At 30.3% G+C, this 27449-nt stretch overlaps 2 protein-coding genes across 4 annotated transcripts in view; one reads left to right on the plus strand and one right to left on the minus strand.

Annotated features, from left to right (window-relative positions):
* Positions 1 to 22507, minus strand: LOC111641936 (organic cation transporter protein-like). Its single transcript, XM_023388189.1, has 13 exons — positions 22431 to 22507; positions 22248 to 22318; positions 12447 to 12677; positions 12167 to 12290; positions 9391 to 9757; positions 9224 to 9327; positions 6093 to 6247; positions 4363 to 4531; positions 4084 to 4231; positions 2927 to 3018; positions 547 to 761; positions 292 to 473; positions 1 to 180 (listed from the first exon to the last, which is right to left on the minus strand). Coding segments are annotated over exons 4-13 (1614 nt in total). The 5' UTR covers positions 12169 to 12290; positions 12447 to 12677; positions 22248 to 22318; positions 22431 to 22507.
* Positions 12086 to 27449, plus strand: part of LOC111641943 (transcription termination factor 5, mitochondrial-like) — a 22485-nt gene continuing 7121 nt past the window's right edge. Inside the window, exon 1 of one of the 3 annotated variants that reach the window (XM_023388199.1) lies at positions 12086 to 12236. The gene's annotated coding sequence lies outside the window, so the exon portion shown is untranslated. Of the gene's footprint in view, positions 12237 to 26146; positions 26256 to 26436; positions 26633 to 27449 lie in introns of those variants that run through there. The other 2 variants (XM_023388197.1, XM_023388198.1) reach the window with 2 other exon arrangements.

Here is a 27449-nt window from a genome sequence, read left to right on the forward strand (position 1 = left end):
TCATCTTTCTCTTGAATATACAAGTTTCTGAGGCATAAGTATAGATATAAGGGTCTTAAATAAGACTCTTTTCCTATCTAAGGTCAAATGTCTTAGGCACACAACAATGTCATGAAATTCAGTTTTCTCANAATTTTTAAAATTAAAATTCCTTATTATCTTCTTGTAATAAATAATATACTATAAATTAAGAATTAATTATCATTTTAAACATATTCGCATGTATTTATTACAGATTTATTTTTCTGTACTTCTGTATAATATTCAAAGAATAAACGAAATGTCACTTACAGCCTGGTTCAAGAAAGGTGCTAAAATGGCTCCGATTCCTCCTACCATACTGCAAGAACCAATTCCGACGTTTCGAACGACAGTCGGATATAACTCAGAAGTAAATATATACATTACTACGATAATTGTCGTATTAAATAATTTAGCTGTAACTATCAAAGCTGCTTTTAGCCAACTCAAATCTGTATAAATATTTCAAATATTTTAGTATAATTGTTTTTTTTTCCGTTTAATTTAAAGAATGTATGTACTTGCCATTTGGAACGGCCGTGGTTAGCAGCGATAGAACTCCAGTAAGTGAGAAAATAACTATCAAAAATGTCTTTCTTCCGGCACGAGTCGAAAAAATTTGTAGTAAAAATAATGCGACAAACTCCATTAATCCGAACAGGAATTGTAACAGATAGACATTTGTTCCCAAATTGCCAGTATTCAATATAAATCCATAAAATGTAAATAGTGAGACGATCCTAAAAAGAAAGAAATTAAATATGCAAAAATAAAAAAATTAATATCACAATATTTAAAAATATAGGCCTAGGGTATATACGGGGTGATTCACTTGTGGCATTCGGTAGTGTTTTACTCGGAAACAATTAGTGGTAGGAAGATGAAACTAATAACCAAGAAGAAACTGGCCTATATCTTGAAAACAGTTAAGTTTAAGAAAATATGATCTATTATAAAAGGTGTCTATTTTGCCGCTTACTATTCATATAATGGCTCGGAAGCGCCCCTTATAAAAAAAGAAACTTATTTTGTTCCGTATCTCAAAAATCACCATTTTCAAAGAAGGTCGTCCAAGGTCACCAAAATTGTTCCCGCCTGCTCTACAAACTTGATGATCATTTTCCTATCTTTAACGGTTTCCGAGAAAAAACTACTAAATGTCACCAGTAAATCACCCTATGTAATCCTTGTTGTTGTTAGTCTTAGTTCTTACTACCCCTTCCCAACCCAGCCTCACCAATTCCTACCCCTTCAAAAGCGTACGTCGGGCACACGTAGCTAGTATTTTATAAAATGTGAGATACAAATAATATATTGGTAACAAGCCCATGTACATTACATCATTCTCGAGATTAAAGAAAGACAGACAGACAGGCAAACGTACAACAATATGAATTTATAGGTCTACAATTTTTCAAATTGCAGCCTAATGAGAGAGACGAGACGGTCGATTCCCGAAGCTGTTAAGTATAGACTATATATATATAACCGTATCATTTAAACTTAGAATAAATAAAGATTATTTTTATTTGTAGTACGGTTTCACCCGATAATCGTATAAAATTAAAAAAGTAATACACCTTTAGGATAAATCAGTGTTATATCAGCACATGTAGTGAATAAATTCATTACCGACAATTAACATACAGTTACTTACAATACATTTAACTGTTAATGTAAATTATATTTATTTTCTACACATTTCTGTTATTAAAATAATCCAGTATTCTGTTTTATTACATATTATTCGTTGATAAATTATGTACACGTAGGATATACACACGAACTTTATACACGTAGCACTTGTCAAAATACACAGATATCTACTTATAGCCTACATCCAAGAGGATGAAATTACTTATTATAATTAGGAATCTAATTGGAATTGATAAGTTTTATCTTTAAAATGTTGAAATTTTTACTCGGATAATAAAAAATTCAACTAAAATTACGTGAATATAGACTCATAATACATTACAATTGGTGCACAGCGCAGTGTCAAGCGTGTGTATTTCGACATCTGTACTCCAAATTATTGTCTTTCATGCCATTTTCGTTGAGATATTCGGGGAGATTTTGATAGGTAAGTTTTGAATGTTTCGCAGTAATTGAAAATATAGTCTCATGGAAGGTAGGTAAATAATGAGAGAACCATAATATGCAAGTAAATTGAGTCTTGTGATGCTACGTGTAGAAACAATGTATAGTGATGGTCGGTTTTAGGTTGTATGTGAAACGTTTCTTCGTCCCTTTGCGTGTTAAGTTTGATTTGTTTGGAAATTAAAGGAAATGCTTAATTCGAAGGTATTTAACGAACAGTAATCTTGATCAGGTCGAGAAGTCCTAAGAAAAGTGGGTGAAAAAAAGAGCATATTAGAGACAATAAAAGGGCGAAAAGCTAATTGGATAAGACACGATTCGAGAGGAAGGCTTGTGGAATGTGGTTATGGAAGGAATGGTTGCAGGTGAAAAGAAACGAAGGAGAAGAATTAAAATGGTGGATGATTTAAAAGAGAGTAGTTATAAGGAGCTAAAGACAAAAGCGCAGGATAGACTAGCATGGAATAAGAGGTGGTGCACACCGGATCTGCTATAACTAGCAAAAAACTAAAGAAAGAGCATACTTGTTAGAAATTACTTGTCAAGTATTTGGAGCATGACGGTAACATACACGAAAGAAATTTAATTATAAAAAGACTACAGTATTGCCCAAACTCTATTTCGTACTTTTTGAGTACTTTTATACATTATCCTTAAACTATTATTTCTAAATTCATTGTCTAATATATGTTATTTAAATTGATTAGATATTATTTCATAAAAGAGAAACGTTCTTATTTATCCATAAATGGGAAATAAGACGAAGCGTATAAAAATAAATATATTTAAAATTAAGATATCTTACCAAATAAAATATTGTATGACAGTTAATTTTCTTAAATCAGTCTTTCGAAATAGATCAAAAAATGTATAATTTCGCATCACTTTCTCTTCCTCCTAAAAATAAATATATAACCTAATTAAAATAAAATGTACAGTAATCCCTCCATTTAGACCAGTAATTTAATAAATGGAGTCATGAAAGCTATTTAAAATAGGGATCTATTTCATATTCTCGCATACAGTATTTTACTCTAGTTAAAACTTTTCTGCCCCATTAAAAGTGTTTTTATGAAATATACGTCTACATAAGAGGTTACTGATAACAAAAAAAAACACATACACACAAACACTTTTTGATGTAAGTATATTTATTTCTCCATAAAGTTGATTATTTAAAATTTAATAAAATGCGGCGGCGAGTTACTTAACTTTCCCGGCAAGTTTGATGGTGCCATCTTTTATCATATTTTATTTTTAAAAATTTTATATTTTTAACTATTATAAAATGGCAAAAAGCTTAATTTTGAAGATAAGAATGGTTTTATTAAAAGATTGTAAATGCTAATAACCAGTAAAATCGTCAGTAAGTCTGGCCCTACTAGCGATACACGCGACCCCCTTTATCTCCCCAAACCCTCGACCGTTAATCACCAAAATTTAACAGCATCAATCTCCCTAATAAACGAACCTTTCGGTAAAATTTCAGATATTTTCGACAAAAACATAGGCGTTACGAAGCTTCAAAGAGGGTGAACAAAGTCGTGCCCTTCCCACACACACTAACTAAATTTTTTTTACATTTGTCAATGTTTCAATGTCCCCCCTGAGTCCAAAAATGCCAAAATTCGGGGGGATCTTTTCTAACCGATCGCCCTACTTTCTGTTATATAAGTTATAACAGCCGAGAAAGTAAAAGCTTTTCAATCACATTAAAGTGAATTGGCGTAAATGGGGAGATTCCTTTACATATTGTTGGATCCAGGTGTATTTTTAGTTCCGTTGGTCATCTCGTTAGTCTGGCGTAAAGCCACTCGGGCGGCACAGTTCGAAATGGATATTAATATACAGCTTAATTATAGCTCGCTATTGTTTTCATTACATTTCTATAATATTTAATTATCGATTTGCAAAATAATATAAATAATTTTCAATTTAATATATCAAACATTATAGACTTACCTTCTGTTTTTTATTTGCTAATCTATTAATATGAACATCTAAAGAATCTATGTCAATACCATTGATCTCTGTTATTTTTTTCACTAAACTTTCTACAACTGATATTTTACCACGGGTCAACAACCATCTCGGAGATTCCGGAAAAATTCTGTTAAATAATTTTATTATATATATTATATATTATTTTTATACATTATTTAATAATAAAGTTTACCAATTTTGATATATTAGAATTTAAATATTATATCGATAGAATTTTATTTAGTATGTAAAGTTTACCTCCAAAAGAATAGTAGTGGTAAGTAAGGAAGTGTACACGCAAGTTGTAGATAATGCCAATCTCTAAGTAACCACGCAATGCCAGGAATAACGACGTGCCCGATACTCCATCCTAACTGAAGAAATAACCCTGCACGTTCTCGATATTCAGGTCCAAGTGCTTCTGTTGCTATTATTTAATGAAATTTGATCAATTCATTAATATTAAAGTGAAAATGTCACACCTTCAGTATTTTACGGCATATAAGATCCGACTGGTACCCGTATCAATGATGACTGGACAGATTGAGGAACAACATTGAGGAGAGTCAGGGAAAATAGAGTAGACAAATGCAAATGAACAACAAATTTATCGTTTCGACATCATTTACTCGTATTTATTTGTTAATTAAGATATGTAATGTCCTAAACGACAAGAAAGAGGTCCTCAATACCACGACTGATCGATCTATAGGTTTAGTTCAGCCATGAGCAACTCGCCGTCCCCAAGGCTTTGGCAACGTAATTTTATATTCTTATTTCAGTATCTAATGTACAGGCGATAATAATGTATGGTTTAAAACCTACAATCCGTTAGAACATACTTTATAAAGCGTTGCCGGAAAGCCTGCGAAGTTCCCTTGAGGCCCTAATCTAGACTAGATAAGTTCATCACTGCCTTAGATAAAAGCAAAATAACAACGAGCAACTATTTATTGTGACGTAATCACAATACCGGGCTGCTATTTTTAAGCATATTTTTAATTTATTTAAAGTATGATCTCCGCTTGCCCCTGTACATCATACTTTTCCTGATAACAACAGTCATGCCAGTCATTTATGTAACTACTGTACGTTCTGGGAGAAATTTTTGAATTAAAGCACGTGACTTGTGTTTAGACCAAAAGTTCTTATAGAGTTCATCGGAGCCTCCTGACCCTAAGCTTTCCGCGTCTTGTCTCAACTTTCATCTATCTAACACCATTGTCGAGATTAAAGACGGACAAACAGACAGACGACAGTGGAAATTTGTCTACAAATTTTTTCAAATTTCAGCCCAAAACAGCAGGCTCATTAATACTAAACTAGTGACAACTAAGACATTATAATCCTTTAAGAGGAGGATTGTTGAAAATATTGCAAATTTTGCAAGAAATAGTCCACACTTTTCAAAATTTTGAAAGAATTGTGCTATTACTGGAAGAGTATTTTGCACTTCATCATAGAAATCACAACTATACAAAATTGAGCAATGAGAATGCACGATTCAAAACATCCACAGAGCCAATAGTACTTGTTAGTACGGCTTAAAGTGTGCTGTGGCAGAGTAAACAAACCAATAAATACTAAAACGAAACAATTAAGAAAAAAAATAATAATTAAAAATATGAAATTTTAGCTCAACATTCGTGATTTTTATTTAAAATGCTTTCATGTACAAAAAAAGACAACGTCTATCTAAAACAAAGCGTAAAATAAAATAAAAAATTAACTAAAAAAATTAAAATTAAAAAAAAACAATAATTAAAATAAAATTTCAAAGTTTGAAAAAAATTTTTAACTATTTTTTTAAATTAATTAAAATAATTTAAGAATTATTTTCTAATTTATTTTATTTTAGAACTTACATCTTTTCATTCAAAACATCATTCATTATATTACTTGTATTAATTTTAATACAGATATATATATTTTTTTAATTTTATATAATTTTTCCTAATTTAAAAGCTAGATATTTATTAAAACCTTACCAATTACGAAACTGGTAATAGAGCATCCCGAACTCCCTATGGACAAAAGAAATCGAAACAATGCAAATGCCCAATAATATGGAGAAATAATAGAAGCAATTCCAAATATTGAGTGAATGAGAATACATAAAAGTATCGCCGGTCGTCTTCCAAATCTGCAGAAATCAATATTATCAAATTATTCTCAAATCGAAATAAATATTCGTTTAATATAATCAATACCTTGTATTGATTATATTAAACGAATGGCCTATGTTATAATATAAAAATATTCGAAATAAAATAATTCTAACAGGAAACTATTAAATTGTATTTAATATTGAAGTATTTTTCGTAAGTTTTTTAAACTATTAATATATTACATATATTAAATGGATATATATCATTTGAATTGTTTTTTTTTAATCTTTGGTTTATATTAAAATGTACAGTACTTGAAATATTTTGATACATCTGAAATATAATATTTTTCAATTTCTTCCTCTATATTTAAGTAAAAACTACAAACATACATGAAAAATTGATTTAATGTTTACTTTTATATTTGAAGGAAACGTCTGTGTATCTGAATATTTTAAAACTTTTTACCAATATGGCCGACCGATGTCCGAGTGAATAAATAACATTACTAAACACACCGTGGGTTAACGCCCGACCAAAAGACTGGTAGCGAAGATTTTCCGCGTTTTCTTCACGTCTCAAACACCTAAATAGGGACCACTTTATCATAGAAGTCCTCATGGGAGTATCCCATCCATGGCATGTGTTGCATTGTCTTATGTCATCAATCCAATCCAATCCTCTCACCAATACGTACACAGTCCCATAGAAAAGTCTATTTATCGACTTAATAAATATTAGAAATTATCGACTTAATAAATATTAGAAATTAGTAATACTAAAGAATCTCTTTTATTTAAATTTAAAAATCACCAAAAGCTTTTCTTATAATTTCAATCGCATCGATATTTTCAATAATTACTGCCATTGTATTAATTTACTTTTATGGAAAAAAAAACGCATTTATAACTTAAAAGTGGACAAGCTATTTACTCTTCCAATAGATGAAGTGCAACTTTATTTCAACAAATACAAAGTTATTTTAATGTAACTACATATAATAATTGTAAAAAGGAATGAATCCTGTTTCAAGAGGCAACAAGGAAGGAGTTACAACAATTAGATAAAAATAGTTGAATAATAAAAACAGAATTATCACACATCGAAGTAGCTATAATTACCAAAATGCCAAAACAAGTTGGATTTTACATGTAGCGAACAGCTTATTTAGTGAGACAAATTATTGGACTGCAATTTAAAAAAATTGTACACCTATGAATTCCTACTTTCATCCGTCTGTCTTTCCTTAATCTGAAGAACAGAGTTAGATAGATGGAAGCTGAAACCAGATATGGAAAACATACGGGCAGGAGGCCCCGAATAATTATATATGATGTTATGATACAAACCAGAAAATATGTTATTGCAATTCAAACTTTTCCCCTGAAAGCAGTTAATAGATGATCGGCACGACTCTATTGTTAAAGGAAAAGTATGATGTACAGGGGCAAGCCACTACTAATTTGAGGTGGAGAGCATATATTTTAAATAGTCGAAGGATGAATCGCTTAACTTTACTATCACTCATTACATCTTTACATATTTTCAATCCTTATTTAGATTAATTTTCTTAGAATTTGTAGATATTGTAATGAATATATTGTCTTTGTTGAAAGATCTGACAGCTGTGGAAAAATAAACAAAAACTGCTGGTTTGGTCATTTTCACAAGATATGAAAGTGTTGGCCAAATTTTCAATGGCCAGATATTTTTAATTAGCTTGTGAAAACAACAATATTTATGGATCAATTACTAAAAGTATACGAAACTTTATATGCCTGTAATTATTATATTAGCATCGAAAACTGGACCTCGTATAGATCTTGGTTTATGCCTAAGATATAAGACAGCTATATATTGTATTTCTAAGTATGAAATTGTATTAAGTATAGAGTAGAATAGAGTAGTAATGGCTTTTACTCGTAGGTCATGTCAGTTCATAGATGCATTTTTCCCTACCTGCCAGCAAGAGATAAGTAAATTTAACTTTTCCACAAAAAGTTATTACATATATCATTAAATAAGCCATTGTGTAAATTTTTACATTCTTTTCATACAGAAATGAAATTACGTAATTAGAAATTTGGCTTTGTTTATGTAACATTAGGAAAACTTGGCGTGAATCTATTCATGTATAATTTTTTTCCTTAATTAATCAGTTATATATTTAGATTAGATTAACAGTATTAATCATTAATAATTATTTATATTTGATTAATATACAAGATTTAGATCATTTAAACATTCTGTTTAGAGATATCGTGCTGGATTTTTAACCATACCATTTATATTTAGCCTAAATATAGTTTCTAGTTTTATAACCAAGTAACGGGCCCATACAGATTTAATTTTAAGCAATTTTTATAAGTGTAAACAAACTAATTGCGTATCCCTGGTATAGAAAAATCTGCAAGTTTTTACAAATTTCACAAAGAATCAATAAAATATTTATTTATAAGAGTATATTTGTGTCATTACAACTATTAGAAATGTAAAGATGGCCTCTTCCATGCCCAGCAGGTGCAAGGATCGTCTCTCGATAAGTGTATGGGTTGCATTCTCCTGTGAGTATTAACCGTTTTCTTCTAATCACACTCTTTCGCTCTCACTCTCATACATTCAAACACGTGTCAGCGGTCGGGTTAGATGGAGCGAAAGCTATCAATCTACCAATACTAATTTTAAAAATTTTAATTACAAAAACGTAACTCTTCGTCTTAATTCTGCGCCAGGTCGAATTGATATGCCTCAATATGCGCGTGGCTGTTTAAATAAGACGGATATGTTGTAACCCTACTATCCCATACAGAACACTAGTCTTTAACACTGCAGACTACGTAAGTAGCTACGTCAATAAATCAATTAAAATAAGCAAAATTGATTTTTTATAGTGTAGGAACTACAAGCGTATCGATATTCGATATTTATATATCCATTCTTAATATAACTGTAATATTTTCTTATAGTTAATTGATAATTTACAATAGAAGTAATTTGATAATATTACTTACCTGTCTGATATGTGGCCAATGACAAATGCAGTTATGAAATAACCGAAAAAATGAACGGATCCGACAAACGATTCCAACCAGGAATAATTACAAACTAAATTCCACTATTTTCCAATAAAATAAACCAATTAATTGATAAAAAATTTACGATTAAAACGTTTACATACCTTTTCAGTAATGGTATCTCCATATTTTGAATGATCGAATTCCCAAGTAGAACAGGGAATAATGGATTGGTTCCAAGTAGCATTTCTCCCCAAATGTTTTTCATACATTTCGCATTTTCTAAATATTAATTCTCCTTCTACGATTTCGAATGGTATCGACTGATTCTTCCACATTTCGGTAGATACATTACTATATTCGTAGGGACTGGCACACCAATGGTCTATTTTTGGTATAATAAATGGCAAATTGAGATTGTTGAAAGCCAATAGCGCCGTTACGTACGAAAGAAAAGCAAATAACATTTTCTGCCATTTTCCAAATTTTCCGATGAGGTCGGTGATGTCTTCGATCTCTGTCATAATTGCCCTATCAATATTAAATCTTATTTATTATATTTAAGCGATAAATTGATATTATGTAAACATCTACTGAATAAATATAGTTGATTTATCTCCTTGTTTAGATTAACTCCTTTTCTTTTTATTTTTTGTTTCTTAAAGAATATTAATTTTTAAAATTAATTCATATTTTCATACCAGTTTTAGTCTATAAATTGATTTAATACAGGATTCGCTAATCGACTAGAAATAATCTTGATAAATCAAAGATCATTCCAAACTGAAAGCTGTAATTTAATATTTAAATTTCCTATCGTGTATACTTTGTATAGACGTAATAAGTAAAACAAATTAAAAATTGCCCTATTTGCTATTCTATCATTTATAACTTTAAATAAAATTTATGTGCTAATTGCGTTTTCTGTGTTTGATATCGTATCTTATTAATCTCGATAGTTTTACTGCTTATTAATAATTTATTAACTGTATTATTATTTCATCTTTCTCTTGAATATACAAGTTTCTGAGGCATAAGTATAGATATAAGGGTCTTAAATAAGACTCTTTTCCTATCTAAGGTCAAATGTCTTAGGCACACAACAATGTCATGAAATTCAGTTTTCTCATCTCTGGTTATAATATCGATTTTGAGTTTCTTAAAATTAAAATAAATTCCTAAATTTTGCTACCTAGCATAATTACACTAACAGTTTTTACTCTCAGGTTCTGTTATATTCAGAAAATAATAGAGGGAAAGTACGGTGATCAGTCAATTTACACATTGAAATGCCGAGAAATGCAAAGAAATTTCGGTGTTTTCCTATATATATGATTGTTGGAGTATTGTGTGGGAAGTACGACAATTTGAAGCTTAATAACTCCTATTCTTCTTTACGAAAATCTCTGAAATTTTGTAGGGAGGTTTGTGTATTAACGACATCGATACTATTAAATTTTGGTGGTTAACGGTCGAGGGGATGAGTTGACAGAGATGGGTCTTGTGTCATATCTGGAGGAGGGTCGAATTTAATAAAGATATTACTGATTTTACAATTTTTACATTTACATTTTTTTTCTTTTTATATAAAGCCCGTCTCTACCATCTAAATTAAGATTTTAGCCATTTTATAATAATTATAGATATAGAAAGCGGGAAACAAATAAAAATTTAATTTCTACTCTCCGTTCTTTTAAAATTAGAACATTTTAATCATTAATAACAAATTCACCTTGTACAAAATTCAAGTTTAGATTATTAAATATAAATTTATTTATTTATTTCCTTCTTATTTTATTTTAGAGTAAATATTCCTTACAAATCGTTTATTAAAATAAATTAGCATAAAATTTGCTATTATTTGAATATTTTAAAAATTTTATTGATATTATTTTTAAAACATAATCTCTTTCACTAGCTACTTCCATTAAATATAAATGGAAAGTGTACATTTTCCGCCATATTACTGTATTTTTGTTCTTATTTGTTTCCACCGAAGTGTGCATGCAACCAAAGCCGTTTTAATGTCTTCTAATACCTTCTGCCGGCAAATAGAATTAATCTTTATAAGTTTTGTTAATAATTTAAAGTGGTGACTATTAAATTTATGTAAAATTTCTGTTACAAAATTTTAATATAAGATATAGATTAAATGAATAGCTTAATTTCGAGGGTAGGGACGAGTTTTATTTTTAAAAATTGTAAATGCTAATAACGAGTAAAAATCTTCATTAAGTCCGATCCCACTCGAGATATGATACGCGGCCACCCTCTATCTTCTCACCTGTAGACCTTTTACCACCAAAATTTAATTGCATCAATGCCTTCAGTACACATATCTCCATACAAACTTTCAGAAATTTTCGACAAAAAGTACAGGAGTTATTAAGCTTCAAAGGGGTGAATAAAATCGTGTCCCCACACACACACGTACAGTACACACACTAGCATCCATACATAAAGGAAAAAACCTGAATGTTTTTACATATCTTGATGTTTCGAGGTTCTTTGAGTCGAAAAATGTAAAAATCTTAGGGGTCATTTTTGACCAATCGCCATACTTTCTCTCTATTATATATAGATGTAGTTTATATTTATTTTAGAGCATTTTTACAGCATAATTTTAATGCAATAAAACAACGATAATATATATGATTTTTGAATGATTAATCCTCTAGAAGTGTTCGGGTATAAATAAAAATATTTTAAATTTTTTCTTGAGCTTAGTTTTTCAAATTTAAAACTGAAATTAGTTAGGTCAAAACGACGAATTAGCTCCATCTATCTGAAAAAGTCCTAATTCTATTTTTGTCTGTCGTTGAACCTTCAAGTGAACTTGATATTTTTAAATCTCTTTCAATAGAATGGCATTTTGTATTATGGCTTAGACTAAGGCTATTTATTACACTAATTTAAATAAAATATGAATTATATTCTTACATATTATCAACACACGTTCTTCGTTTCACTTCTAATAAATTTATATAAAAGGATTTTCATAGACACAAAGGTACTGTACGTTCAGAGTTTTTTGTATGGCATGTCAGAATCAATGGTTATCGAACTAAATGTAGATTATATTCGGTAATTATCATTAAATTTGTGAATTAAAGATAGTTTTAAGTTGACATTTAGATACGATTAATATTCATAGATTATTATTTTGTATGTAAATTAACAATAAAAAAAAATAGAGATTGGATAATAAAATTGGGCTGACCTTGATTGACTCTTGAACTTCTCAAACGGATCGTTAACATCTAGCAACTGAACTAATCAGTTAGGAGTACGTCAAATGGTTTAAAACGGTAGAAATTTATAATTTTGTTTTATAAGAGAACTCTTTTGTAACGTATACGCAGTAGAGTATAGCGCTATAAATTCCCCCTTTTGGTTTTTATCCTCAAATTCTCTTACGTATGTTCAATTGTTTCCAGGTTTGAGACTTCATCTAATCAGAAAATATTACAATATTTATATTTGATATTGTCATTATATTTGATTGTAATTAAACTATTTATATTTGCTATTCGTTTACTAAAATAGATTTGTATTATATTGCCATCTGATAGCTTTTCAATTTTCTATTAATTGATATTTAGTAATTTATAAGTAAATTATTTTTAAAATATGACTTTTAAATAAGCTAAATTTACTCATTTCGATTTTAAAATAAAAATATTTAATGAGTTTTTAATTAATATTTAATTAATAATTAATTTTTTTACATATCGAAAGCAAGTTACAACGTGAGCTTTAATGTTTTCGTATTAAAAGTAATAAATTTATAAGTTGAATATAATAATATAATTCTTTGATGTGTGAATAATTTATAAATAATGTTATAAATATTTATATACATTTAAATACACACAGAATTAATTTTTAATTATTTTAAGAAATTACCGCTTAGAAGTTAATCATTATTACCGAAACATTTAAATTTATATTAATATTATTTAATACAACAAGAAAAAATTTTCTGAATGAAGTGGCTCTCAGGTATGGTCATAGCATACAATAGCCTGAGAGAAAATCAAATCAGGAATTAATTCTCTCATTTAACGTTCTTAACAACAATAATGTTAAAGATTTGAGAATGAAATTTTATACTCGTCTCTCGTTTTATCATTTTTTAGATACAGCAGTACAGAGAGAATAATGTAAATACGCCAGGAATTCTTATTTTAATTTGCAATCGATATAGTGAACCTGGAGAGACCATGCCACTCTTTCTTTTTCGATTGTATAAATGCATAAGTATGGTTAGATTTGTATTGTAGCATGGAAAGTATCAGCTGTAAGTTTTAAATGTTTAGTAATGTTTTGCTTAAAATAAAGAAAATTTAATGTTTTGACTTTGGTAGCAAGTTAGTCAGGTGCCTATACAAACTACAACTTTTCTTTTAATACCATAATAAGGACTGGCCTAATATAAATATGTATACAGTGCGTCAAAAAATTATAGGGAGAAAAATTTATCGTTGATATTTAAAAAACACTTGCATCTATTGTAACAAAACTTTTAGCAAATGATCATTACAGTATTATGAATTGATTAAATGGGTACATTCAATAATTACATTCAAAATGTTTTAGACAGGCAACAATAATCAGAGTTTACGTGTCAAATAATTATAGAAAAAGCAATACTCTTTGGATTTGACATCGAGTTTTTCCCTAAATCTTGCACGCTCTAGTGGCAAAGGCTGCATATCGAAACTAAAAGTAATTAACCGCCAAATTTAAAATTATTAAGCAAGTTTTTATTGTCCTGTTGGCGATAGCCAGTATGCTTCGAGGAACCGAGCTCGGTGAGGATGAAGTGCGCCATATTCTTAAATTACAGTCGTATGGAAAGAAATATGAAGAAATATCAAAGAAAATATAACAACTTGGATAGCACGATTTAAAAAGAGAACAAGAATCGTTCTTCAATCGTGTGTCAGGTGAAAGTTCTGTGTTAGTTTGGGGCGTATTCGGATTCAATGGTCAGACTAAAATCGTATTTATTTCTGGACGGAAAAAGGCTAAGGACTATCAGGATACTTTACAAAACCATCTTTCGCCATTTGGGCCAATTATTGGTTGACAAATTGACAAAATTGAATGTTTCAACCAGGATATAATTGTTCTTGACTGGCCAGCGTGCAGTCCAGATTTCAATCCAATTGAGATTCTGAAGGGGCTTCTTGCGCGAAAGAAGTGATTTACAGTGGTGAACAACAGTTTAACACCTGCTAATGAACTTAAAATGGCCATCTTGGAAGCATAGGAGAATATTCGAGATGAAACACGCCACAATCTTATCAATTCCACGAAGAATCGAGTATTCGAGTTGATAAGTAAAAATGGTGGCAGAACCAAACACTAATTATGAAATAATTATATGTCTTTTAGAACATTAGGATTTTTTCTATAATTATTTGACCATACCTTCTGATTATTGTTAACTATCGTTGATTTATTTATTCTGCTCAATTTAATTTATTAATTTGGATAATTGTTATGTGTGTGATATTATTTGATACATAAATGACCAAATTTTGATTAATACATGTTAATAAATAAATAAATAATTATCACATAAAACTTTTTTCCTATAATTTTTTGACGCACTGTATAAGAAAACTGTATTGTACAAGAGAAAATTGAATAAACATTTTTAAAAACAGGAGAAAAGAGTTTAAATTAATCAACTCGGTTCTATCAAGCATCAAGTGTCGACCCTTGACACGTCATAGTATCTAAAATATGTTACTTTTTTGAGGTTTCAGATCTTTCTGGTAACTTTTTGATTGCGCCATTTTGTTATTTAGCAACAAACCTTCTTCTATTCTAACATCTCACATCAACGAGGAAACGAGTGATGCGAGTGAGTGTAGTAGTGTAACCGGGATAAATTGTAGTGTTTTCTAACAAGCGAGGTCTACTGTATAAATTTACAAGAAATTTGAAGCACTTCCAATTAAAAGCCTGTGCCAAACGAGTGCATCGCTCTTTCAGGAATGGGACTGAATATTTCTGCATTTTAACGGTATAACCTATACAAACTTAATTCCTATTTAACTGATAAATCACAATAGACATACCGGTGTATTTTATATTTCATTAATACAATAACATCAAAGAATTCTAAATATCAAAAATGTTTGATATTATACACAAACGAAAATTAATAAAAAGAAGTAAATTCAATTAAAATGTTTTTATTATTCAAATTAGTATTATTTATATATATATTTTTTTAATTTTATATAATTTTTCCTAATTTAAAAGCTAGATATTTATTAAAACCTTACCAATTACGAAACTGGTAATAGAGCATCCCGAACTCCCTATGGACAAAAGAAATCGAAACAATGCAAATGCCCAATAATATGGAGAAATAATAGAAGCAATTCCAAATATTGAGTGAATGAGAATACATAAAAGTATCGCCGGTCGTCTTCCAAATCTGCAGAAATCAATATTATCAAATTATTCTCAAATCGAAATAAATATTCGTTTAATATAATCAATACAAGGTATTGATTATATTAAACGAATGGCCTATGTTATAATATAAAAATATTCGAAATAAAATAATTCTAACAGGAAACTATTAAATTGTATTTAATATTGAAGTATTTTTCGTAAGTTTTTTAAACTATTAATATATTACATATATTAAATGGATATATATCATTTGAATTGTTTTTTTTTAATCTTTGGTTTATATTAAAATGTACAGTACTTGAAATATTTTGATACATCTGAAATATAATATTTTTCAATTTCTTCCTCTATATTTAAGTAAAAACTACAAACATACATGAAAAATTGATTTAATGTTTACTTTTATATTTGAAGGAAACGTCTGTGTATCTGAATATTTTAAAACTTTTTACCAATATGGCCGACCGATGTCCGAGTGAATAAATAACATTACTAAACACACCGTGGGTTAACGCCCGACCAAAAGACTGGTAGCGAAGATTTTCCGCGTTTTCTTCACGTCTCAAACACCTAAATAGGGACCACTTTATCATAGAAGTCCTCATGGGAGTATCCCATCCATGGCATGTGTTGCATTGTCTTATGTCATCAATCCAATCCAATCCTCTCACCAATACGTACACAGTCCCATAGAAAAGTCTATTTATCGACTTAATAAATATTAGAAATTATCGACTTAATAAATATTAGAAATTAGTAATACTAAAGAATCTCTTTTATTTAAATTTAAAAATCACCAAAAGCTTTTCTTATAATTTCAATCGCATCGATATTTTCAATAATTACTGCCATTGTATTAATTTACTTTTATGGAAAAAAAAACGCATTTATAACTTAAAAGTGGACAAGCTATTTACTCTTCCAATAGATGAAGTGCAACTTTATTTCAACAAATACAAAGTTATTTTAATGTAACTACATATAATAATTGTAAAAAGGAATGAATCCTGTTTCAAGAGGCAACAAGGAAGGAGTTACAACAATTAGATAAAAATAGTTGAATAATAAAAACAGAATTATCACACATCGAAGTAGCTATAATTACCAAAATGCCAAAACAAGTTGGATTTTACATGTAGCGAACAGCTTATTTAGTGAGACAAATTATTGGACTGCAATTTAAAAAAATTGTACACCTATGAATTCCTACTTTCATCCGTCTGTCTTTCCTTAATCTGAAGAACAGAGTTAGATAGATGGAAGCTGAAACCAGATATGGAAAACATACGGGCAGGAGGCCCCGAATAATTATATATGATGTTATGATACAAACCAGAAAATATGTTATTGCAATTCAAACTTTTCCCCTGAAAGCAGTTAATAGATGATCGGCACGACTCTATTGTTAAAGGAAAAGTATGATGTACAGGGGCAAGCCACTACTAATTTGAGGTGGAGAGCATATATTTTAAATAGTCGAAGGATGAATCGCTTAACTTTACTATCACTCATTACATCTTTACATATTTTCAATCCTTATTTAGATTAATTTTCTTAGAATTTGTAGATATTGTAATGAATATATTGTCTTTGTTGAAAGATCTGACAGCTGTGGAAAAATAAACAAAAACTGCTGGTTTGGTCATTTTCACAAGATATGAAAGTGTTGGCCAAATTTTCAATGGCCAGATATTTTTAATTAGCTTGTGAAAACAACAATATTTATGGATCAATTACTAAAAGTATACGAAACTTTATATGCCTGTAATTATTATATTAGCATCGAAAACTGGACCTCGTATAGATCTTGGTTTATGCCTAAGATATAAGACAGCTATATATTGTATTTCTAAGTATGAAATTGTATTAAGTATAGAGTAGAATAGAGTAGTAATGGCTTTTACTCGTAGGTCATGTCNCTGCTCAATTTAATTTATTAATTTGGATAATTGTTATGTGTGTGATATTATTTGATACATAAATGACCAAATTTTGATTAATACATGTTAATAAATAAATAAATAATTATCACATAAAACTTTTTTCCTATAATTTTTTGACGCACTGTATAAGAAAACTGTATTGTACAAGAGAAAATTGAATAAACATTTTTAAAAACAGGAGAAAAGAGTTTAAATTAATCAACTCGGTTCTATCAAGCATCAAGTGTCGACCCTTGACACGTCATAGTATCTAAAATATGTTACTTTTTTGAGGTTTCAGATCTTTCTGGTAACTTTTTGATTGCGCTATTTTGTTATTTAGCAACAAACCTTCTTCTATTCTAACATCTCACATCAACGAGGAAACGAGTGATGCGAGTGAGTGTAGTAGTGTAACCGGGATAAATTGTAGTGTTTTCTAACAAGCGAAGTCTACTGTATAAATTTACAAGAAATTTGAAGCACTTCCAATTAAAAGCCTGTGCCAAACGAGTGCATCGCTCTTTCAGGAATGGGACTGAATATTTCTGCATTTTAACGGTATAACCTATACAAACTTAATTCCTATTTAACTGATAAATCACAATAGACATACCGGTGTATTTTATATTTCATTAATACAATAACATCAAAGAATTCTAAATATCAAAAATGTTTGATATTATACACAAACGAAAATTAATAAAAAGAAGTAAATTCAATTAAAATGTTTTTATTATTCAAATTAGTATTATTTATATATATATTTTTTATAAACTATCTTGTCTACGCCAGTATATAATTAGAATATTTAAAAAATATAATTTTGTAATTAATTTTCTGGATGTTATGTATAATAGGAAAGTATAGCGATCGGTCAAAAAAACACCCCCAAAATATATACATTTAAATACACACAGAATTAATTTTTAATTATTTTAAGAAATTACCGCTTAGAAGTTAATCATTATTACCGAAACATTTAAATTTATATTAATATTATTTAATACAACAAGAAAAAATTTTCTGAATGAAGTGGCTCTCAGGTATGGTCATAGCATACAATAGCCTGAGAGAAAATCAAATCAGGAATTAATTCTCTCATTTAACGTTCTTAACAACAATAATGTTAAAGATTTGAGAATGAAATTTTATACTCGTCTCTCGTTTTATCATTTTTTAGATACAGCAGTACAGAGAGAATAATGTAAATACGTCAGGAATTCTTATTTTAATTTGCAATCGATATAGTGAACCTGGAGAGACCATGCCACTCTTTCTTTTTCGATTGTATAAATGTTCTGAGGCATAAGTATAGATATAAGGGTCTTAAATAAGACTCTTTTCCTATCTAAGGTCAAATGTCTTAGGCACACAACAATGTCATGAAATTCAGTTTTCTCATCTCTGGTTATAATATTGATTTTGAGTTTCTTAAAATTAAAATAAATTCCTAANAACAATAATGTTAAAGATTTGAGAATGAAATTTTATACTCGTCTCTCGTTTTATCATTTTTTAGATACAGCAGTACAGAGAGAATAATGTAAATACGCCAGGAATTCTTATTTTAATTTGCAATCGATATAGTGAACCTGGAGAGACCATGCCACACTTTCTTTTTCGATTGTATAAATGTATAAGTATGGTTAGATTTGTATTGTAGCATGGAAAGTATCAGCTGTAAGTTTTAAATGTTTAGTAATGTTTTGCTTAAAATAAAGAAAATTTAATGTTTTAACTTTGGTAGCAAGTTAGGCAGGTGCCTATACAAACTACAACTTTTCTTTTAACACCATAATAAGGACTGGCCTAATATAAATATGTATACAGTGCGTCAAAAAATTATAGGGAGAAAAATTTATCGTTGATATTTAAAAAACACTTGCATCTATTGTAACAAAACTTTTAGCAAATGATCATTACAGTATTATGAATTGATTAAATGGGTACATTCAATAATTACATTCAAAATGTTTTAGACAGGCAACAATAATCAGAGTTTACGTGTCAAATAATTATAGAAAAAGCAATACTCTTTGGATTTGACATCGAGTTTTTCCCTAAATCTTGCACGCTCTAGTGGCAAAGGCTGCATATCGAAACTAAAAGTAATTAACCGCCAAATTTAAAACTATTAAGCAAGTTTTTATTGTCCTGTTGGCGATAGCCAGTATGCTTCGAGGAACCGAGCTCGGTGAGGATGAAGTGCGCCATATTCTTAAATTACAGTCGTATGGAAAGAAATATGAAGAAATATCAAAGAAAATATAACAACTTGGATAGCACGATTTAAAAAGAGAACAAGAATCGTTCTTCAATCGTGTGTCAGGTGAAAGTTCTGTGTTAGTTTGGGGCGTATTCGGATTCAATGGTCAGACTAAAATCGTATTTATTTCTGGACGGAAAAAGGCTAAGGACTATCAGGATACTTTACAAAACCATCTTTCGCCATTTGGGCCAATTATTGGTTGACAAATTGACAAAATTGAATGTTTCAACCAGGATATAATTGTTCTTGACTGGCCAGCGTGCAGTCCAGATTTCAATCCAATTGAGATTCTGAAGGGGCTTCTTGCGCGAAAGAAGTGATTTACAGTGGTGAACAACAGTTTAACACCTGCTAATGAACTTAAAATGGCCATCTTGGAAGCATAGGAGAATATTCGAGATGAAACACGCCACAATCTTATCAATTCCACGAAGAATCGAGTATTCGAGTTGATAAGTAAAAATGGTGGCAGAACCAAACACTAATTATGAAATAATTATATGTCTTTTAGAACATTAGGATTTTTTCTATAATTATTTGACCATACCTTCTGATTATTGTTAACTATCGTTGATTTATTTATTCTGCTCAATTTAATTTATTAATTTGGATAATTGTTATGTGTGTGATATTATTTGATACATAAATGACCAAATTTTGATTAATACATGTTAATAAATAAATAAATAATTATCACATAAAACTTTTTTCCTATAATTTTTTGACGCACTGTATAAGAAAACTGTATTGTACAAGAGAAAATTGAATAAACATTTTTAAAAACAGGAGAAAAGAGTTTAAATTAATCAACTCGGTTCTATCAAGCATCAAGTGTCGACCCTTGACACGTCATAGTATCTAAAATATGTTACTTTTTTGAGGTTTCAGATCTTTCTGGTAACTTTTTGATTGCGCCATTTTGTTATTTAGCAACAAACCTTCTTCTATTCTAACATCTCACATCAACGAGGAAACGAGTGATGCGAGTGAGTGTAGTAGTGTAACCGGGATAAATTGTAGTGTTTTCTAACAAGCGAAGTCTACTGTATAAATTTACAAGAAATTTGAAGCACTTCCAATTAAAAGCCTGTGCCAAACGAGTGCATCGCTCTTTCAGGAATGGGACTGAATATTTCTGCATTTTAACGGTATAACCTATACAAACTTAATTCCTATTTAACTGATAAATCACAATAGACATACCGGTGTATTTTATATTTCATTAATACAATAACATCAAAGAATTCTAAATATCAAAAATGTTTGATATTATACACAAACGAAAATTAATAAAAAGAAGTAAATTCAATTAAAATGTTTTTATTATTCAAATTAGTATTATTTATATATATATTTTTTATAAACTATCTTGTCTACGCCAGTATATAATTAGAATATTTAAAAAATATAATTTTGTAATTAATTTTCTGGATGTTATGTATAATAGGAAAGTATAGCGATCGGTCAAAAAAAGACCCCCAAAATTTTTACATTTTTGGACTCAGGACACCTTTAAACGTAGATAAATGCTAAAAATCAAGTGTTTTTTTTTTGTATGTATGGATGTTAGTGTATGGTGACACGATTTTGTTCACCCTCTTTGAAGCTTAATAACTCCTGTGCTTTTTGTCGAAAATTCCTAAAATTTTGCAGGGAGATTTCTGTACTTGTTTTATAAAAGTCATCCTAAAAATTTCCATTTTATAATAGTTAAAAATATAAAAAGTTTTTAATAATAAAATATCATAACAGATGGCGCAACGAAATGTTGCTGGAAAAGTTAAACAACTCGTTGCTGGATTTATTTTTAATTGTTTTAATTATACACTTACTATTATTTTTGCCACCACATATTATGAAAATCGTAGACAAGTTAGATTTTAGTATTCTTCGAATAGCATGAAGTTTTATAGACAAAATTTTTGATGAATAGCATTAAAAGAATGTCTTTTGTTAAAAAAATGCTTAAATTACTTCTTTCTACTTTAAAATAGTTTTGTTTTTATTCTTAAACACTATTTAGTGTAATAAATTCAAACACTTGGCGTTCAATCATTTTTATTTAGTTCAGTTGATTTAAAATAGTTTATAATATATAATTTGTGAATCACTACAAGTGATCAAATTCCCCATTTTTTCATATTATAAACGATAATTCTTGGTTTGCTTTCTTTAAAGAAAAGAAGCTACAACTTTTCTGTTTTATTTGGATAAGGCCTACTTTGGCAGTGACATTGATGAGTAGGACGGAGCCAACAGAGAAAACATCCTCCTACGTTGTAAATTATAGATGTGAGCATATTAGACGGAAAGACGAAGTACACCATGAACTTTATTCTGATTAAAGAAAACAAAGCAGAAAAGTACTGTGCATATCGAAGCTACTTACCATTGGCGACCTTCTCTAAGACGATGATTTTGGAGTATATCTGCCCCCGTATTGTTCTATACTAAATACACCTGTAAACATAGCAATTCAATCTTCACATATAATAAGCATATATTTTGTATAAAATTATTGACACCGTTTAAAGAAATCAGTAAGGATAATAGAGTAACTGTTCCACCATACCTTATTCCACCTACCCTAACTATTGCGAGCTCGTGAACAATGCGATGGACAAGAAAAGCAAACATAGCCGAAAAAATCACTAACCACCAGTGCATGTACCGTAAGCAGGTGAATGTGGACATTAAAAGGCAAGCGTACCGCGGTAAAAATGTGAAAACAGTAACAAATGGATTTGGTGTTGTAACGATATGGAAGGTATCCAAGCATGTCCTACCTCTCCCTGACGGAAGTTTGCACCTCGTGCTACTTATTTGGCCTCCACAATCTTAAGCGGTATTTGGTACAAAGGCGAAATATGATACAATTAGTTACCCTACCTTTTTAATAAAATACGGATTTTATTCATACAACAAATAAAATTTTCTAATTTGAAAAAAAATTGCATTCGAAATCAAATTTTTAAGTAAATTAAGAAAGAAAAAAGGATTTAACATTATGAATGCGGATCAATTTGTTTTCATCTTGTTACTAATTCTCTAAATATTCTTATAGTGCCAACAATGAAAATTTCGTATTTGATTCTGTCAACGGTACTTTACCGCAATGTTATAATTTCAAATGATAAATCGTAATTTGTTAATTTTATCAAACTTACTGACATGAGTGTTTTATAGATTTATATACAGTCGACCCCCTATAACATTGTTGTTATATGGGATCGACTGTATATAATAACATTGTTGTTGATAATTCCGTTTTATATGAATTTCATGTTGTACGAGTCACTTAGATTTTACAAATACATGTGCCGGGCTGTGAACGGCTCACGTATTTGTAAAATCTAAGTGACTCGTACAACATGGAATTCATATAAAACGGAAAAACCAACAGTGTTATAGGGGGGTCGACTGTACAGTGATTGTTAAAATCCTCCCAAAGTTGTAGAGGAGAAGGTGGTATTATGGAACCCCAATTACATTTTAGTGAATTGTAAACAAGGTATCATAACTACACCCACATTTATGGAATTATGGTATTTATGGTATTATGGAACCCCAATTACATTTTAGTGAATTGTAAACAAGGTATCATAACTACACCCACATTTTTCGTGCGAAAAGTACTGGTAACTATTAAACTAAATGTTCCTAATTGGATTTTTCGCTAGTGTAATTATAAGTATAGTTTTTGAAGGGTTTTGTACAAAAAGTCAGAAAGTAGGCTTAGAGAAAATCGGGTGGTAATATGGAACCTTACTGTATATTTTCAAAAAAATGCTTTAATGTAGCCAAAAAAAAAATAGGAAAGGACAAAAAATGATAAATAATTACCAAATTATTTACTCCAATGTATTTTATCGCAAAAATGCTTTTATAATAGAAAAATATGACCTCCATCAACAATATATATATTCCGGCAGCTCTTTTTCGATATTCTCGGGAAGAATTGACTTTCTACCTAGTGTCTTTTTCACAAATTGCTCTGGAGGAATGTCTGCTTGCAAATAGAAAGTTCGGAGGAGTTGAGTTCCATATTACTGTAAAAACACCAAAGGGGTCCGTATTTCACGCATCGCTATCTTGAATTAACTTATGTCTGTCGAGACCAAAATTTAAAAAACGTGAACATCACACCAGATTAATGTGTACCCCTAAGTCTCTGGAACGGAATACATGCACCAGTGAACCTACAACTACACGATTTATATTTTAAAAATAATTAAATTCACTTAGCATTTAAAACTTGTGAATTTTGAAAAAAACAAATTTGCTGATTAAATACGGACAACTGTTTAACTGAAGTAAAACGAGTTTTCCCCTCGCTATGGATGTCTGCCTAGTTCAGTTCAGCCACATTCCGCTACAGTTCGCCTTTATTATCAGTTCGAAATGGGGTGGTTCCATAATACCCGCAGTGTTCCATAATACCACCTTCTCCTCTACTGTATTGTACTGTACATACGCCGGAAAAGTAATAAAAATCATTAGAAATGTGAAAGCAAAAGAAAACGAGCAAATATTTATTGTCACTTCGTCACAATGCCAGGCACTGCATTGCAGGCCTTATTCTAAGGATATTTTCATTTCTTGGCTAAAAGGAAAATGGCGGACGTGTATTCAATTTTCTTCCAACATGGCGTCGCTAAAGCCACTCTATGGGCGCGTTTGGAAATTGTAACCGGTGTTACCGGTAACACCGGTTACAATTTCCAAACGCGTCCTATATTAGTATATTCTAGCTCGTTGGTTTTGACTTAAAGTAAAATGGCGGTCGATAGTACCCGTCGTTGCTAGTAAGAGTTCTGTATCTAAGGTCATAGTACCACTATAGGTCACAGCCATTATCTAATATATTTTAGCTCGTTGGCGACTATACAGTGTTAGGCGGAGACTCCACTAGGGTAAAAACCTTGGCCGTAAAAACTTTTAATCACGTGACCTATTTGCGTTTGCGTCTGGATTGCGGTGGAGGACCGGCTAGCGAAGTTTTTACGGCGACGGTGTTACCCCAAGTATCGAATGTAAATACTTCGCGCGTGAATTGGTGGAAACGGAAGATGGTTGTATACGTGATATATCGATATAAAGACAATGATTATATTCTACGAGTTTTTTTCTGTACTATAATTACAAATGTAGTAAAAATAATATCTTTACTTTCATATATTAACTTTAATTATCATATTATTAAAATAATATAAGCTTAACTCTTTATTATATACTCCTCTAAATTGAAAGATTTTCCTTTGGCCGTCCATATCGCGTGTTTTAGGCATCCATTATTATAATCAGGATAACTCTTGTCGTAGATATAAGAATACTTTCGGATGTTTTCGATAAATCTTTCCAGATCTATTCTAGAGTAGCCACGAGGGAACGTACACAAAAGCTCGTTTTCCGCCATTTTCGCACCGTGTCACAATGACCTAGATTTCACTGACTTCTGATTGGTGGATGGTACCGTTTTACGGCCGTATTCGCGCCGAAAGTTGCTTTTACGCTGGTTTTACGACCTGCTCAGACGTAAAATATCATGGTCACGTGATTAAAAGCTTTTACGGCGAGGGTTTTTACGCCAGTTTTTACGCTAGTGGAGTCTCGGCCTTACAAATTCGCCTAAGTGGCGACTATCTCCAAAACACTTTTTTTGGTCACTGAAGCGCCATAAAAAGTACTTCAATTGGGAACTTTCGCATAATCCGGCAGCTTGGGAGAGATTTCTTCATTAATTGCAAATAATAAATTGTTTATTGAAGTCCTATGACATTGGGTACACCCTTCTTCTCCTCTCTCTCTCTCTCTCTCTCTCTCGTTTATATGGAGATTGCAGCCTATTCGCTTTTTCTCCGACGTGCAGCGCCACCTTAGTTGTTAAAGCGACCCGATCGATGAATATACTGTTCTAGAAGGTAGACATGATACCTCGAGGACATGTCGGCCTGTGGCCAATACAGAGGAGACAATGTACGCACAGTCTGTAAATTCAGTCGTAAGTGTTTCAGTAGGTCCATGCGACTCGTAGTATACTCTGGACACCTTAGCCAGAAATGTTCAGTAGTTTCTGCCTCCCCACAGAACAAACATTTAGGGGACGGGACAATACCACGCGAATAAAGAAAGTCATTGAGTGGGGCCGTACCAGGGGTACACCCTTCACTCCTATGAATAGTTTATAAGTGGTTTAGTCTGGTTTGAAAATTTTGAATTTATGTTGAAAGGACTATATGGATAAATGTATATGTTTTAATGTGTAAATTATTTATTATTATTAAATATATATATTTTATTTATTTATTTTTAAGCTTCTTAAGAAAATTTTGACAGCGCCCCAAGCGGTAATAAGTAAACAAATCAATAACATTACACGTGACGAAAGCGTGTGATAGTAAGTTGATTTTATTCCATAAAAAGACTAACATATACATTTTTAAAAAATATTTCATTGTCAAAGCAATGTATTACTATTACTTGCAGTTTCCTAATTGATTTTATAAAACACTAATTTTTGCAGTTAACTTTAGGTTATTTATATATTTATTTGTGTACACATTGTATACAAATGTACATATACAAAAGTTAATATTGCTGTGCCATATAACCGAATGTAATTCTATATTCTTTAAGGTTGCAGTTAACTTGTTCAAACACTATTTCACTAGTAACTTTAGAAAACTATTTGTATTTTCATCTGTCTAATGACAGATTAGTTCTCAAGATGATTTCTCAAATTGGTCCTATATTTAGAACCACCAAATAAATTCTGTCAGTTTTATATTTGCCATTTTATTAATCAACATTATTCGTTGCAATTTTTATTCTAATACTATTCTAATTTATTCTCTGGAGCCATACTGGTAACAAGGCTGATTTCCACATTACCAGAAAATGGAAACAGAAAAATAACATTATGTTCCCTTCCATTTTCTGTTTAGTTCTATTTATATTCTGTTTTCAGTTTAGTTCTGCTTCCAACATTTTGGAATTTTACAAGCAGAGTTGATTATAGCACAGTCTCCAATTAAGACTGACATCTTTATTATTTGTTTGTTTTATTATAGAGAAAAAAAATGCTTCCTGACCTCTTCAAAAACAATTCTAATTCTTTGCTTTTTCTCAGTTTTCAAATAGTCTCCATTATTTTTTGATATAATACAACATAAAATGTCACTAGTACTATTATAAACATTTTTTCTATTGGTCTACACATGAGGGAAGATCCAATGAAAATAGAAAAATTGAAGTATTGGTATCCCTCATTTGATGTGATTTTGCTCTAACATGGTTTTGGAAATCCTCTGTATAAAATTTCACAATTTTTTAGTACAAACTCCATTATTCAATAGTTTTTTTTATTCAAGTAAGCATGTGTGTTGTCTCAAATTTTCCCAGATTTTAGGATGTTGAAATTCTCAATTTATTTTGTACCTTTCGTCAGGTTTACTTTAATGAAAACTGATAATCCAATTTTTTTTTCTTTCTAGTCCTAGCTTTCCTATCAGCTGGGTGTCATTGTTGCTTTCAGACTTTAGTCTTTAAGTCTGTCACTTTTTTTTTTACAGATTGATCAGATTTTACAGAC

Source organism: Centruroides sculpturatus, unplaced genomic scaffold (genome assembly GCF_000671375.1).
Source record: "Centruroides sculpturatus isolate CEXI.00-Female unplaced genomic scaffold, Cexi_2.0 scaffold1126, whole genome shotgun sequence".
Classification (NCBI taxonomy): domain Eukaryota; kingdom Metazoa; phylum Arthropoda; class Arachnida; order Scorpiones; family Buthidae; genus Centruroides; species Centruroides sculpturatus.